The following is a 15,922-nucleotide window of genomic DNA, read 5'->3' on the forward strand; positions in this document are numbered from 1 at the left end:
TTAGTTCTCTGCTGACTTTTCCCGCCTCCACCGAGGTCAGAGCCCTTGGCGTGACATTACTTATAGCACCCCAGACCTCACCTCCCTGTTAATATAACCTCGCCTTGTGATTTATGGCTGCTTTGCATCTAGGCTGTGGCCTCCTTGAGGACCGCACAGCCGCTGGGTTGCTCACCGATGCGCCCAGGACCTAGGACGTGCTTGCCAGCTGAACAGAGGCACTGCCAGGTTCAAGGCTGAGCAGAGGGAATTTATTAGAGAGGCAGAGGGCAAATGCATATTTACACGGACCACGTGGGGGCATTAAAAACAGAAGCGGGGACGGGAGGTTCCTGGAGCAGCTCAGACTAGTTCCACCTTGGCATTGGGGTACACCGCAACCACGTCGTAGCCCTCAGGTGGCTTGACACGCGCCTTGGCATGGCTCTCGCAGTAGAGCCGCTCATCCAGAAAGAAATAACCGCGCTGCTTAAGGTTCAGGCCGCAGTCGCTGCACATGAAGCATTCAGGGTGGTAGAGCTTGTCCCGCGCCTTGACGATGGTGCCCCTGATGGGGGAGACGGGGAGAGGGCTGATTCCAGCGACTGTCGGATTCGAGCACGCTCCCTTCGCAGGCCCGGGGCGGGGCCAGGGCAGTGCCGGGGTCAGGGTTGGGGAAAGCAGGGGAGGGTACTCACACGATGCCGTGGCCGCAGCGCGTGCACTCGGGCAGTCCCTGCAGGCCGCTCAGCGGAGTGCCCAGCTTGCTGGCAGTGGGCTTGGGGTTGCGGGGACCGCTAGGCCCCAGCCGCTCCCCTGAAAGCCGGAGCGCAAGGTATGAATGAGTCCAGTGCCGAGATCAGAAAAGGAAACTTTACCTCTGGGCGGTGTGGGATAGACCCAGCGTCCAGGACTATCAGCACTGAGACTGGGGGCAGGGTGGGAGTGGGAGAGGCAGCAACAAGGGGTGGAGCAGGAATTCGGACCCTGAGGCCCAGCAAGCGGTGTGGGGACGCTGGGGCGGGGACGCTGGGGCGTGGGTACGCTGGGGCGGATCACTGGGAGGCAGGATGTGGGGGTCGCAAAAGGGTGGGGTCGGGGCGGGGCTATTCAAGGCACCCGAGGGATAGATGTAGGCAGATCCGGGGCAAGGTGGCCAGAGTCTTACCACCCTCCCCGGCCTCTAGCATGCCCTGCAAGTAGCGGAAGGAGCCTGACTGCTTGGGCTCCGAAGCCAAGGGTTCAGCCGGCTCCCGCAGCATCCTGTACACCTCTGAGCCCAGGTCCACTCCGCAGTCACGGCTTCGCGGGAGGCCTCTGGCTGTGTCAGGGCTGGGCAAAAGAGATGCACCAAGGGACAAGGTTGTGGTACCCGCCTTCCCTCTGCTAGCTCAAGGGTCTGGTGAGGTTTTCAAAATAAAACCAGCTGAGACCCAAAGATCAAGTGTCAGGGGTCAAGATGTGACCCAGTGAGATCTGAGAGATCTGGGATTAAAATACGATGTGGGTGTGGCTTCAAAGGCCACTTCTCTGTACTACCTGTGAAGTGGAGACACATGCAGAGTGCTCATTTGGGTCAGTAAGGTAGCCTCACTGCTGCTGCCATTGTGATGGAATGGGAGATGAGATGGCTGCCCATAAGGAGATCCCAGGCCTGGCCTGCCATCTTCTAGCCCAATCCCGGTGGCTGAGGGCCTCCTGCTGGTCGCTGGACTGCCATCCTACAAGAGAGAGGGGCCTGAGGCACTGAGAAACCATCTGGGGTAGGGCCATTCTTCTGGCCATTCCTTATACATTCCATCCCAGGCCTGTTATGCCAGGCCTTCTTGGATGTTGGCTGGTTATCCCTGCTCTGGCATCTCTGAGCTGTGATGCCCAGCCAGGGAAGGGCTGAAACTTGGGTCTGGTTCAGCCCCAGAAGAAATGAGAAATGCCTGAGGAAAATCAGACACAGAAACCTGAGTAACTGTGTCTCAACCTTGGCACATGAGCGATGTGGTGGTTCTGACCACCAGTGTCCATGACAGATGGTATTGGGGCATGACCATTCCAACTAGCCTTTTAAGGCCAGCGTGACTAGAGCAGAGTGTGTGGCTTCCTTGCAGAGATGGTCCTAGTGCCAGGCCTTCTTGCCTGCCAGAACTGTGCTGGGTATTGTATGGGCCCATAGCTGGGAACATGAAAAAGAAACCCCTGTCCTGCAGCCAGGAAGAGTCATCAATCATTGTGTGCCCAAAGCACACAATGGGTTGGGTGCAGACTGAAGTTCAAAGCCATCATTGTGAGGTCAGCCCCCTTCAGGCCTGTACCTCTGCCTCCATTTCATGCTCCCCAGGGCAATATGCATGGCCTGCTATAGGCATAGCAGGTGAGGGGCAGTGGTTGGGCCAGGGCTTAAGGATCCCCACTCTACTTCTCCATGGCCAGCCTGGTGCCCTTGACTGAAACATTTGGGGAAATGCCTTGAACATGCCTCCACAGCATAGGAGAAAAAAACAGTGTCTCCATGGGTATGGATCCTAATGGAGACTGGGGATCTTTGTCTCTGCTGAGCCCAGGACTATGTTGTCCTTAGCTTGCAGGCACATACAGGCATACACACTCTCAAAGAACTTTCACAGACAAACACATGCACGAAGACAACATACAAGTACCAGCCAGTCCACTGACATATACCTAATCACACATACACAGTCTCATATACTCAGAGCCAGTGCTGGTCACCCTGGGGATGACCATAGTAGCAGCCTCCATGGCTGGGATGAGGTTGGTGGCCAGAATAGCTGACTTAAAGATAAGGCACAAGGGTCCAGGCCATGAAGGTGGGTCTCAGCCTCAACCTGGGAGGTGACATGTAAATTTCTCCTCTGCTCTACACTGGGGACAAGGAGACTAGATGGTGGGGAGAAGATGCTTACTCTATGGGGAAAGAGCTTGTATTGGACTCAGGCAGCCTCCAGCACTGGGGCAAAATGGAGCCTGCAGAGCTTTGTCTGGACCGCTCCAGCTTTTTCTGCAGCCTCTGAGCTGGGCGGGAGCTTGGGGAATGGGCGGACCAGCTGCTGTATGGGAGTGGTGCCCCCATTACCCCTACCCCAACAGACAAAGGGGAGGGTCTCTTGCTGCCCAGGTGGGCCTCTATCAATGAGGCAATAGCAGTAGGAAAACCCACTTCCCCACTAGCCAAACAAAAGCCCCTGAGAAACCTGAGCACTTTTGCACATGTGTTTGCAGGGCAGACAGGCAGGCAAGGCTGGCCTGGCCTGTAATGGGGACCAGATGGGCCACAGGCTGTGGGGGCAGGGCTGGGGCTGGTACAGAGGAGGTTTCAACAGGAAGGAGTCAGAAGGTTCTGGAGGAAGGAGGCCCCCACTCACCCAGCAGGGTGTGGGAGTCCATTGCAGGGTCATCAGAGCCACTGCCCCTCCCCCTCCCATGGCCACCCATGCAGCCGCCTCTCTAGGTCTGAACTTGGTGGTTAGGACACACATGGTGACCTCAGTCTCAGTTTGAATCTCAGCTCTATCACCTCTCTGAATCTGTTTCTTCATCTGTGAAATGGAGAATGTGACAGCCTTTACATCCTAAGTTCCTTGTGGGAATAAAATGAGACAGTTGCACATAAAGCACCTAGCATAGTTCTTGGCATGCAACAAATGCTTATTAGATGAAGGGCTGGCATGGACATTCCTGAGTTCCTATTCCTATTTCTAGACTCACCCCTGCCTGACCCCACTGTGTGGTAGCGCACCTGGTGCTATGTGCTCCCCCTCTCTGAGTATCTGCCAGCCATTGATTTGGTTGTTGAAACCTCAGTGGGATAATCAGCAGAATGGAGGTAACTGCCTGCTTGCTCATTAGCTCCCACATGACTGTGGTCAGAATCTGGGACACTCAGCTTGGATGGAGATGGGCACTGAGTCCAAATGAGCAGGTGGCGCCCATGGGAGGCCAAACTCCAGCTCTCTGCTGGTCTGGAGAGGACAGGCTGAGTGTGTGAGGAATGCCTGCTCTACTTGGTTCACCTGGTTCTCAGCTTAAATGCCATCCTCTCCAGGAAACCTTCCTGATCATCATCCTTCCTCTGCCCTGGGCTGGACCAAATGCCTCTTCTGTTCCCACATAAGTAAGGCCTGAGGGAAAAAGGGTCTCCTAAGACCCTACATGACCTGCACACCCTATGTGCATCGGGGGTGCATCCCAGGGTACCTTGTGGTCTTAGGGACAGCTGTGGTTTTCTCCTTCTCTGATGTCTTTAGCTGGGCCCACCCACTCCTCGCTGCAGGCAGAGGGTGGGAACACTGTAGGGACAATGGGCCCTGTGTCTGTGTTCCTGAGGACACGGCCTTGCGGGGGCTGGGTGGGGGTGTTTCTGTCACCACCCATGGAGCTCATGACTTTTAAGTACAAGAGGAGGATGGCAGCTGAGGGGCAGCCTGATTGCTTATAGAAAATCCCTCTGACTCCAGCCTGAGCACTGGCAGCCTGGCCCTTGAGGAGGTCAGTAAGGGGAAGTGTGGGGGCAGGGCAGCTGCTCACCAGCCCCCCATCCCCTGCCCCCAGGCACCCTGGCCTTGAGCCTCTCCTGAAGGACAGAATAGAGGTGAGATTCAAGTTCCAAAACTCAGGCGCTCCTGCCCTATGCATCTGGCACTCGCACGTGACAGCTGGCCTCCCATATGTGTTGGGGGCCAGCACTGTGCTGCTGCCTTCCACCTGGCCCGTGTCAAGCCTGGCCGATTTGTCAACCCCTGCTCACCCCTGGCCCCTTGCACCAGGGCAAGCTTTGGAGACACAAGTGTAGCCATGAATCTCTGCAGGAACAGCTGAGGTCCTGGGCAGAGAAAACCAAGAGACTGTGGTTCTGCTCCGTCTCTTTATCCCTGGCCTCTGTGCTCCCACCCTATAGGAGCTTTCTTTTTTCTGAACCGATGCACAATCTCACTTCTGTGCCTTTGTATGTGCTTCCTTGTATGTTTCCTTTCTCTGTGCTGCTTTGCTGGCCTTATTCTTCCTAGCCCTTGGGTCTTGGCTTGGATATCCCCTCCTCCAGGAAGCCCTCTCTGAACACTTAGGTGAATCATGTGCCTACTCTGGAATCCCTTGGCCCCTGGCTTCTACCATTCCAGAATTGATAAGTGCTTCTTCCTTTTCATAACGGGTACTTCCTCGCAAGTAGTAAGCATCTGGCCTCGGGGATTCCAGCAAAATCAAGGTAGGGAACAAATATCAGAACAAGAGGATTGGGAATAAATGGTGAGGGAGATGGCCTTCTATACAGTGAAGGCTTCATGGTGAGAAAGTAGATACAAGCAGGCCCAGGAGGCCATGGCCCCACATGCTGAGCCCCACAGCTCTCGCTCCATCACAGGCCAGTCCAATTTCCACCTTATTCAAACTCTGTAGCCCAGAGATGTTGAGCTGGCTCTGGATATGTCAGCCCCGCCCAGTTGGTTACCCATTAAGTCCATGGCAAAACAAGGCCCTAAAATAGCTTCTTTCTGCCCCTTTCCCCTATTTGAGGACAGTATCATAGTTATGAGTCCCATCATACATGCAAAGGTGGGTGACTGTGGCCTGAGGTCTACGAGGTGCAATCACAGGATGGCCAGGAGAAAACTTTAGTCTTAAATAAGACATGGAAGTGCTGCCTAGGGTACAGATAGAACCCCCAGCAGGTACTCATCACCTGGGGAGCAGAAGATGGGGCATGGACATGGCCCAGAGAAATCTGCTGCCTCAGTCTCTGGCCTGGATATCTGAAAGCTACAGTGAAGACATCTAATACAATTAAACCCATGGACTAGGCCTGGCTCCTCTGTCTTGGGCTTGCTCTGAACCAGGCCAGGCCAGGCGGTGTCTGTCCATACATACCTGGACCTCAGGGTCAATGTGGATTCTCTGTGCTTGAGCTTTGCTGTCCTCTGGGGCACCAGGCCAGCTCCTGCCTTCAGGTCTGTGACAAGGAATTAGGACAGTCAGATATGTCTCCTTACTGTGCTTACCATGACTGGGACCAGGACCAAGAGGGGCTGGGCTCTGGCACCCTGCATGGCAGAGGACACCACCACAGTGCTTGCACCTGCATCAGAATTTGGCCGTTGTGGCAAGGACACATAACTCTAGATCTGCCACCTGCCTAGGGCAGGGCAGTGTGTTCCATCCACACCAGCTGCTCCATGCCTCTCTGGTCTCATTCCCAGACAGGATGCAACAGAAGCCCTGCAGCTTCCTCACTTTTTCACCCTTTCCATGGCCTCAGCAAAAAGAAGACGAGCTTGTAGCAAGGCACACCAGGCCTCACACATTGATCAGCTAGGATCCCATCTGTTTATCCTCTTCTATCCACAGCCTCTGGCCTAGCCTGGAGGTCAGGCATCAATGGGCTCTGGGGGAGGTGACATAAAGGCTTTGAGGGGAGGGGTGCGCCTCCCCTCTTGCTGCCGGCAGAGTCATCACCAATGTCTGCCCAGCCCAGATGGGAAACAGGCCATTAGGAAATTCCTGCTTCACCATAGAAACCAAAAGCCAAACACCACTCAGGAGGGAGAAAAACATCATAAACCTGCCATAAGCGGGGCAGGCGGGGCAGGCAGAGGCTATGGGCCTGGGGCCCAGTCCTGCCATTCAGTAGCCCTGCGAGGAGGCAAGGCAGGAGGGTGCATGGACCCTGCACTGACAGATGGGTGTGAAGTGAGGCCAGTTACACCGAAGGGGAATAATGTCCCCCACTTACTTCAAAAGGCCTCCTGGGGCTTTCCAAGGTCTCACCACTGGGTCAGCAGCTTAACAGGGCCTCTCTCACCCCCACTCACTGAAGGATTTTAACTATCTGTCTACACCTGTAAACCACACTCACTCTACACTTCCTCACCTTGGTCCGTTCCTTAACCTGGTACAAACTAACCTCTCTTCCCCACAGCCTTCTGCAGGCCTATGTGTGACCAAGGCTCTGCTGCCCTAGGGCAATACCATCCCCACTTGCACCTGGCCCCAGCCCTCCCAAATGACTCCCCTAACTCAACAGCTCTACCTGTGACCTCTACCCACTCAGAACTCTGCTGGGATAAATCTAGGACATCTCATGTGGCTATACTGCCTTATATTTCCCTGAAGTTTTGTCCAGAAGAGAATCACAAGCCTGAGGTCTGAAGGTCAGAGTGCACAAAGCAGCCAGAGCAAAGAGTGTGGCACAAGGCATCAGATCACAATGAAGGGCTCATTCAATCTCCATCCCTAGGTCTTCACTTCAGGCTGGACAGGTGGCAACACCTACCATCTTTAAGCAAAATGACAGCCCAGGGGTGGACCATGCAACTGTATCTTGTAACACACAATAGGCAACGCAGATCCCACCAGAAGCCCAGGGTTGAAGCTGATGCCAGGAAGGTTCCGGGCCTACAGAACTTGTCCAGAAAGTATGGGTTAGCTTAGATTGTTGGATAAGTGGCTCTGAGTTGGAGACAAAATAAGCATAGCAGGGAAGCTGGGCCTTTCCCTCACTTTTCATCCTATGGAAAAGTCTATGGAGGATTAGAGCCCTCTGTACACAAGCCAGCATGTAGGGAACTGGTCTGGGTAGAGCTATGGGGGAGGAGGCACAGAACAGCTCTCTCCAGCCAGCTTACCAAGCTGATCCTCCATGGAAAGCATGTTGAGGGGATCTTTGGAGCATAGGTCCTGGCATAGCAGGTAGGAGAGAGAGCAGGGTCAGAGGCCCTGCATGTGAGATGTTGCCCAGGAGAAAAGAATGCTGACCCAGAGGGTCAAAGTGGCCTTCGTGTCTTGGTCTTCCAGAATCTGCATGTGTGAGAACTGGGAATAGGGGATGGAGGACAGAGCCCCAAATTTACACCTTGAACAGACCCAGTAAGTACATCATAAGCATTCAATCTCCCAGTTATAAGGAAGGAAAGGAAACTGAGAGTTTTGAGATTAAGTCACTTGCTAGAGGACAACACAGTTCTCAAGTGCAGAGCGAGGACTTGAACCCAGATCTGTGATAGTAGAGAATGTGCTCTCACCTTCTCATGGCCAGACAGCATTTAGGGGCAGAGTAGAACAGGTCAGGGGACCCCTGGCTCTATCCATGCTTGGCTTGGAACAAATGACCAGGAAAGGAAGGAAGGAAGGAAGGAAGGGGGACCTCCACCCTGCCCCTACCCTGCTACCCTCCCCTGACATTATTCCCTCTGGGAACCTCCTGACTCATGCCCCCTAGTAACACCCCCCTAATCCCCACTGCCTCCTCCATCCCACTACTACCAGGGCTTCCCTTCTTTAGCCATGCAAATTCAAGGCCGGAGGTGAGTCAGGGCCCAGGAAATCAGCCAAGTGGGGTGGCAGCAGAGGCTACTCATGGATAGAGCAGTACAGATATTTCCCCCAACCAGACTATAGTCTCAGTCTGGGAGAGGGTGATGAATGTGATCCTGCTTGGTAGAGAAGAAAACCCAGGCTCATAGAGGTCATCTGGTATACCTAAGATCCCACAGAGTCTGGATGAGAACCAGCTCTGCTGAACTCCCTGCTCTAGCCTTGGAGTTTCACTCAGCTCCAAGAGCACAGTCAGGGGGGTCCTGACCCCAACCTGGACCCAGATCCAGGCCAGATACACATGGAGGCAATGTCATAAGCCTTCCTGACACGTTTAATGGCTCCCAGCCCTGCCAGCTCAAACGCATAGTTAGCTGTGTTGTGGTTTGGGGAGGCTTTGCCGACACACATCCACAGGGGGAGCATGGAAAGTCCCTGTGAGCAGTGAACGTGGCAGAGCTGCACAGTTATATCTGACTTCTCTCATTCCAAGTAAGACATGGGGAAGGGAGATCCCTCTCAGCCAGGACCTGGCAAACTGCCTTTAGAGCTGAACAAAGACCCAGGGCCTGAGTAGCGCTGGAAACGCCTCAGGTGGCTCTTCCATCCTAGACCATTTTACGGCACAGAAGGGGCTTGGAGAACCCCCCAACCTCCCCTTCATGTAGGCTGTAGGGCATTATACAGTCCATAGCATCCAGATTTAACAAGGGCAGACACATGGGCCCTAGCGGGGACGACCGAGGCAGGGCAGCCACGGGGTGGTAGGAAAGGTCAGCAACCACTCCTAGAAGAGAGAGAGACCCTAGAGTAAGTTTTGCTTCCCCGCTCCTTTGCTGTGTGACTTCAGACACCGCTAACCTTTTTGAGCCTCAGCTCTCATCTGTAGTGTAGGGACTATACCAGGTTCCACCCAATTAAGCAGGTTTGAAGGCTAACTGAGGTGTTGGACAAGAAAACACTTTGAAATGGTCATCAAGCTGATCACTCTGGGGTGGGGAGAAGAGTGAAATCCCTCACCACCCCAGAGGCTACCCAGGTCTTATTTCAACACTGATTTGGGCTGCCTATCCCCTGCCCATAAGTCCCTCAATATACTTCCAGCCCTGAACTAACAGGGGGCTTCTTTGCTTCTTAAATCACCCCCATCTCCAAACGGTGTCTGGCAGGCCCCCAGGAAAGCACTACTTCCCAGGGCCGGGGTGCCATAGATCTGAGGCAGAGAGGCTGTGGGAAGCTCGGCTCTTCCAGGATGCTGGCCAGTCTTAACTTATCCTCCTCTTAATTCCACCCCTTGCCCCCTCCCCACCCCATCATCCTGGCCCACCCCACCCTGTGCGTACCTGCTCACAGAAAGTGTGAGATGGTCATGGCAGCCCTTGATGCGGTTCTGAGCCTCCAGGTGTGTCATGAGCTCTGTGCTTTCACCATTAATGGCCTGGATCAGGTCTCCAGGGCACAGGGCAGCCAGTGCAGCCTTGCTGCCAGCGTGGACCTGAAGATGGATAAGCCGGAAGGCTGGGCATCAGTCATTATGTGACCTTGCTGTAGTCTGCTCTAGACCCCCTCTAACCTCAGAACATGGGCTGTGTGGCCCTGTTGCCCACATGACCTGTGAGTGGGAAAGCCCAGAGGCTGGTTGAGTTCCCATGTGGTCTTATTACAGCCTCTGCTCTAAACACCCTCATTTTCAGCACCTGAAGGACCAATGGAGTGTGAGGGCATATAAGAGGGCCTTCCTTGGGACTGAGACAAGTGAGATATGCAAGGAGCCTGCATATGCACCCAAGGACGTGCAAGGGACACGCAGGGACACATGTGCTCCCAGAGACATACAAAGCATGGGCATGTCACAATACCCTACACAGATAGTGCCTTACCCCGACCCATTGCACAGCAGCCCCTTGACCTGACATTTCCTAGTGACTTTGTCTCCCTACTTGTTTCTTCCCATCCCCACCCCCTACATTCACCTCCACCTACCCATACCAGTTGAATATCTAGGGGCTACAGATAGTGCCAGATAGTTTCACCTCCACACTTTTGCCAATGCTATTCTCTCTACCTGGAACACTCTTTCCTTTGACCTCCAACCCTAATTACCAGCTTACTCCTCCTCCTCACCTTCATGTCTTAGCAGAGGAGCCATCTCCCCTAGGAGCCTCCTCTCTGGGCTCTCATGGAACTCTGTGAACCTCCTTTACCACTTTGCTAGTGCCTCATTCTGCGCCTGTGACATCACCTCCCCAGGCATGTCTGGGACCATCTCCTTCCAGCTGCCTGCCTGTACTCCTGAGCCAAATTTTACCTCCGCTTCCTCTGCAGGACAGACACTCACTCACTCAGGCCACCCCAGTGCTACTATTCATTCCAAGCCAATGGTGTCCATGTCTGGAGCCTCTTACAATGCTGGTCCCCTGATGAGGGTCACATAAATTTGGGGAAAAGCTCATAGAAGGCCTGAGTAAGGAGCCCAGGGGAATTCAAGCAAGAGGGTACTCTTCACCTTATCCCCCATCTCAGCAGAGCCTTTGGAATTAGACTTCAGGCACCCTCATTGAAAAAAAAATTTTTTTTAGGTAATTTCTGTGCCTGACCTGGGGCTAAAACTCACAACCCCGAGATTAAGAGTCACATGCTCTACCAACTGAGCCAGCCAGGGCCCCATAGGCACCCTCATTCTTACCCAGCCTCTCTAGTGGAACCCTTAAGAGCTTCCAGTGACTCTGTTCTTATTGCTGGGGTTGGGAGCTCCTAGAAGCCCAGCTAAGCTCAGCTTATCCAGTTTTTAGCAGTGAGTGGACAAAGCTGAGGTGTTGGCAGCTCCTTGGCTGGAGTCCTGGTGTGGGGCAGTGCCTAAACTGACCTGCCCTGAAAATAGGCTGCCCCAAGGAATATTTTTCTGGAGCATGACACCTTCAGCCCACCATGAATACTCATTCACAGGGCCTCGGCACCTGAGCAGGCCTATCATCCTGAGGTTAGGACCCATTAGACATTATCCCACCCTTCACTCAAGGCCCTGCTCCAGAACCCTCTCCTTCATGGACACATGCTCTGTGACATGGCCTGAGCTCAGTGCTTTACCCAGAACTAGTTCATGGCAACCTTTCAACCACCTGATGAGACAGAGGCTGTTCTCTTTCCTACAGATGAAGTAAGGGAGGCTTGGGGGAAAGGACACCTTGCCCCAGTCCCCACGAGGGAGAGAAGTCTTCTTCAGGGGGGCGGCTGGCTGCAGGATGACTCAGCCAGTACAAGGGGTGCATTCAGGCCCCTGTGGGTGGAGGAAGTTCTTGAAAGCAGGGGTGGCTGGGACTCTGCCAGTTCCACTGGCTCGGGGAGTTCTGGTCAGAGAGGGCATGAGGCCAGGAAACCGTGACTCCCCCAACTGCCTTTATATGCATTGTCTTATTAATCCTCCAGGAAAGCCCATTTCTTAGGTGAGGAAACTGAGGTCCAGATAAGTGCAGAAGGAGGCTCAATTGATAAATGGCAGAGGGCAGGCCCGGTGGCGCAGCGGTTTAGCGCCGCCTGTAGCCCAGGGCGTGATCCTGGAGACCCTGGATGGAGTCCCACATCAGGCTCTCTGTATGGTGCCTGCTCCTCCCTCTGCCTGTGTCTCTGCCTCTCTCTCTCTCTGTCTCTATGAATAAATAAATAAAATCTTAAAAAAAAAAAAAAGATAAATGGCAGAGATAGGATTTCATTCCAAGCTGACTGGTTCCGTGTCTTATCCACTAACCACTGTGTGATTTTCTGCAAAAGGGAGTGAGGGGAGAGTGCGCCCAGGGGAGAGAGAGTGTCATGGGTAGAAAGATCAGCATGGATAATGGCTCATCTGGGAGAGAGAATAAAAGCAGGCTCCTGGGGTTGAAGCATCATCAGTGAGGAGAGAGAAGTCAGAGAAGAAGCAGGGACCAGATCTGCAGACCTTGTAGATCCAGGTGAGAAGCCGGCATTCCTCCTGGTAGTTGAAAACTACGGAGGGTTCTAAGCAGGGAAGTCACAGGACACAGTTTAATTCAGGCTGATCCCTCTGGCTGCTGAGTACAGGATAAATAGGCAGAATGAAGGCAGAGGGATCCAGTGAGGTCAGCTCAGAGGCTGGGGCATGAGCCAGCCCCCTCACCTGTAGCAGCTCCATTCCTGGGCCCTGCTCCAGTCTACCCAGCTCAGACACTGTAATAGGCTGGAACTCACAGAGTCTGGTGCCATATTGTCCCATACAGTCACAGCAAGCTCCACACAGGCCTGGATTCCTGTCCCTGCTCTGCTTCTCTGGATACACTACCTTAGCCTCTCTGAGCCTTGGTGTCCCCATCTATAACGTGAGGCCAGAGAGGTCCTTACTTCTAAGGGCTCTTATGAGGACTACCTGAGACAATCAGGGCAAAAAGTCCCCACAATGGGTTGAGCACATGGTGGTGCTCACTTCAGGCTCTGGTTGCTGGGGACCTGGTACCAACACCCATTAGGGTGGGGCCTGGAATGCTGTGGATGCTTAGCCAGGGCCAAACACTATAATTCATAGGAGAAGCAGCCCAGAGCATTGTTCTTGGGGGTTCCCTGAGGCTTCAAGGGCTGAGGTTCTAAGGCCCCAAATCTGCCAGGCAGCCAGCCTCCTCCCTGTCTGAGTGTGGTTGTCCCTCCAGCAGGGTGGGCAGGGGGAGGCTCTGGAAGCATGGAAGAGGTTGGGTCTTGAACCCCCTCAGTAAAGACACTCCGACCGACCATCAGTGTAGACCCTGCCCTTGAGGTACCTGCGGGGCAAGCTGTGGCCTGTGTCTCCCCAGCTCCATAGATCCTCCCAGATCCCAGCCAAATCCAGGCTCAGCCATCCTGATTCCTTGGACCCGAGCTGCTGCCGCATGACTTTGGGGGACAAGGAGGGGTACTTCCTGGCAAGCCCTCTCTCAGCCTGCCTGCCTGCCTGCCTGCCAGGAGCCTGCATCCCAGTCAGCTCCAAACAAGGCTGCGCCGCTGCTGCCACTGTGACGTGCTGAGGCCTTTCCTCCACAGGCAGGCAGCCGCGTGGGCAACAGATGTCTCTGCTCCCTGCCGCCTGTGGCCGTCAGCCGCCACCACCGAGCCTGTCAGCGGCCTCACGCCCAGAGTGCCTGGCCTGCTGGCTGGCCTAGCACCCCCACCAGCTCGCCTTGGCGGACACACAGCAAGCCATACATGCAGACAGACACAGAGGCAAGCACGCGCGTACACACACACACACACACACACACACACACACACCCAGCAGTCCCCCTCAGCGAAGTGGGAGATGAAAGGCTCCCGGATGTGTTAAAGGCCCACCTCACTCAGTCCCAGGAACCTGGTGGCTGTGGGGTAAGGGCAGATGTGAGAAGCCTCCCAAGACAGCTGGGCCTGCCTGTCACCCTGGCCCCCAGAAGTGGGATTCCATGATTCTCTGCTCCACCAGGTGCACAGCCCCTCCCAAGTAGGGGAAAGAAGTCTCAGAAAGCCCAGCCAGCTTGGTCCAGGCTCCATGGAGAAAGGCAGCAGTGCAGTTCTCAGTTCTCCTGACTCAGGTCTGCAAAGATCAGAGCAGTCTGTGTGGAGATAAAGGATGGTCTTCAAATGGCCCCTGCTCCCCTCTGCTCTTTCCACCAGAGTGAGAGACTTCAAGGGCAGGACCTGGGGTTTTTTTGTCCTCTTTTGTCCCCTGGTCTGGGACCTCCAAAACAGAGTCTGACTTCTCACTTTTAGCCCTTTGAAACAAGAGACCCCAAGGCTGGGCCAGGATCCTGTCTTGCTGAGACTGAGCACCCCTTCTGACAGGGCCTGAATCCCTTCCTCTGCTCCTCTCTCCTCCTTAGATTAGCCACTACCCAGGGTTGTGCCCACTCCTCTTTGCCCTCTATCCTAAGCCTTGGGGCAATGTCTGGCCATGGAAACTGGACGAACTGGGCAGAGGCTATTCTGGCCCCTGGCCTCGTGTCCCTTCACAACCTCTTCCCCTGAAAGCCCCAAATTCCTCTTGGTCACTTCCCCTTAGGAGGACTGAGCTCATAGATGAGGCTTTGACCAAAAGTGGAGTGAGGAAGTAGGTGGATCTTGATCTTGTCATATTCAGAGAGGACCCCAGACCTCTCTGGGGTCACCCAGCTCTACTGGCAGGGACCTCTGATAGAAGAAGGGGCTCTCAATCGTTTTGCCCCAAATGCTCAGGCTGGGTTCAGTTTAAGCAGCATTTCTGGGCCTCTGAAGATCTGTCCAGACCCCTGGCCCAGCGCGGTCCTTCACCAGCCCGTAGCGACTCCCCCAGAACGAGAGCACCAGAGAGGCTGGTGTGTGACCTGGGGGGATCCTTCAAGGGATAGGGCTGGCAGGCCCGGCGGCAGGAGGGAGGGGCCTGGGGCCCCCCAAACTGCCCTGCCTGGAAGCCTCTAGAGCCTGGGTCCCGCCCTGGCCCATCCTTGGCTTTCGAGCCTCAGGGACGTCGGGGATCCGGGTCCTGGGTGGACCGCAGGGGCAGCGTCTCCCATCGAGGACCTCCCCGCCGCCCCGTGGCCGCCGGACTCACCCGCGAGATGGTGAGGGGTGCGCTGAAGTCCCGGCCGCCTACCAGGCGGAAGCCCCAGGGCGACGGGCCGCGTAGGGTCACGGAGTGGGGCATCGCGGGCCGGAGCCGCAGCCAGAGCCGGAGCCGGAGCCGGACACCGAGGAGCCGCCGGAGCCGCCGCCGCCGCCGCCGCCGCCGCCGCCGCCGGGACGCCGCGCCCCGCCCCCGAACCCCCCTGCCCCGGGCCCCCGCCCCCGCTCCCCTAGCACCCGGATTGGCCCCGCGGCCGGCCCGCCCCGCCCCCTCGGGGGCCGCGAGGACCCGCCCCTCGGCCCCGGCGCGCTGAGCCCGCACCCCGGCCGCGGTCGCCGAGACCCCGGGACCTGGACCGCCCCGACGTCCGGGATCCTGCCCTGGCTCGCTCGAGGCGCCGCGGACCCGAGCGCGAGCGCGGCCGCAGAAGCTCAGGCACCGGCCCCTCGGAGTCCCAGCCTGCGGGGGGGCGGGGGGCGGGGGGCGGCCCAGATGGGGGATGGGGCCGTGCCTGGCTCGGAGAACTGCTCGAGGTCCTGGCAGGCCGCCCTGCCTCCCTACCCTTGGGGTGGTGCGAGGGGCAGCCTCCGGCCTGAGGAGGCCTGGACCAGGCACACAGACCCAGGACGACGGCAGGCAGTGCCAAGTATGGGGTGAGAACAGACAGGTCCCCAGCCTCGTTCTCTGCGGCCAGGAAGAAGTGGCCCCTGGCTTGAGTCTAGAAGCAAGGGGGCGACCTGTCTTTCCAAGTGTCACTGCTTCCCCACCTTACCTTCTCTCCCAGGCCATCTGCCCCGCTGCACAGCCTCTTCTCAATCCTCCTTTGCAGAGATTTTTGTTTCCCCAGGTTTCCTAGAAAAGGAACAGCTAGGGTGGTTGGGGTAGTAGCTGCACCTCTGAAGGGGAGTGATGTATTTGAGGAGCACGGAATTGAGGGCAGGCCTTCGCTGGAGGCACTTCCTGGTGCTGTCTTCACTCTCTGCCATTGTCCAGGGACATCCTTGAACGACCCTTGCAGGTGCCATGGCTTGGTTCCCCTGGACACTTCGTGTCTAGCTGTGTCAGGGCAGCACT

At 55.9% G+C, this 15,922-nt stretch overlaps 1 protein-coding gene across 2 annotated transcripts; it reads right to left on the reverse strand.

Moving 5' to 3' along the window:
• Positions 1–229: 229 nt before the first annotated feature.
• PDLIM4 (PDZ and LIM domain 4) lies at positions 230–15,031 on the reverse strand. Of its 2 annotated transcripts, XM_025994950.2 has the most exons (7): positions 14,837–15,031; positions 9,639–9,790; positions 5,854–5,935; positions 1,519–1,700; positions 1,148–1,311; positions 678–795; positions 230–547 (listed from the first exon to the last, which is right to left on the reverse strand). In XM_025994950.2, the coding sequence occupies exons 1-7, from the start codon at positions 14,927–14,929 to the stop codon at positions 343–345; spliced, it is 996 nt and encodes a 331-aa protein (XP_025850735.1). In that variant the 5' UTR covers positions 14,930–15,031; the 3' UTR covers positions 230–342. The 2 variants fall into 2 exon arrangements, with proteins under 2 accessions (XP_025850735.1, XP_025850736.1); XM_025994951.2 differs by lacking the exon at positions 678–795 and having other exon boundaries at positions 254–547; positions 14,837–15,030.
• Positions 15,032–15,922: the final 891 nt, after the last annotated feature.

The sequence above is a fragment of the Vulpes vulpes genome, chromosome 12, assembly GCF_048418805.1.
Source record: "Vulpes vulpes isolate BD-2025 chromosome 12, VulVul3, whole genome shotgun sequence".
NCBI lineage: Eukaryota > Metazoa > Chordata > Mammalia > Carnivora > Canidae > Vulpes > Vulpes vulpes.

What these genes read in the sequence shown, in the direction of transcription:
- PDLIM4 (XM_025994950.2), bottom strand. Translation starts at nt 14,929, where the DNA reads ATGCCCCACTCCGTGACCCTACGCGGCCCGTCGCCCTGGGGCTTCCGC. An exon ending in CATGTGTCTCCACTTCACAG is followed by an intron (nt 1,312 to 1,518) that starts GTAGTACAGAGA and finishes TCTTTTGCCCAG; the next exon opens with CCCTGACACAGCCAGAGGCC. An exon ending in CGCTGCGGCCACGGCATCGT is followed by an intron (nt 548 to 677) that starts GTGAGTACCCTC and finishes CTCCCCCATCAG; the next exon opens with GGGCACCATCGTCAAGGCGC.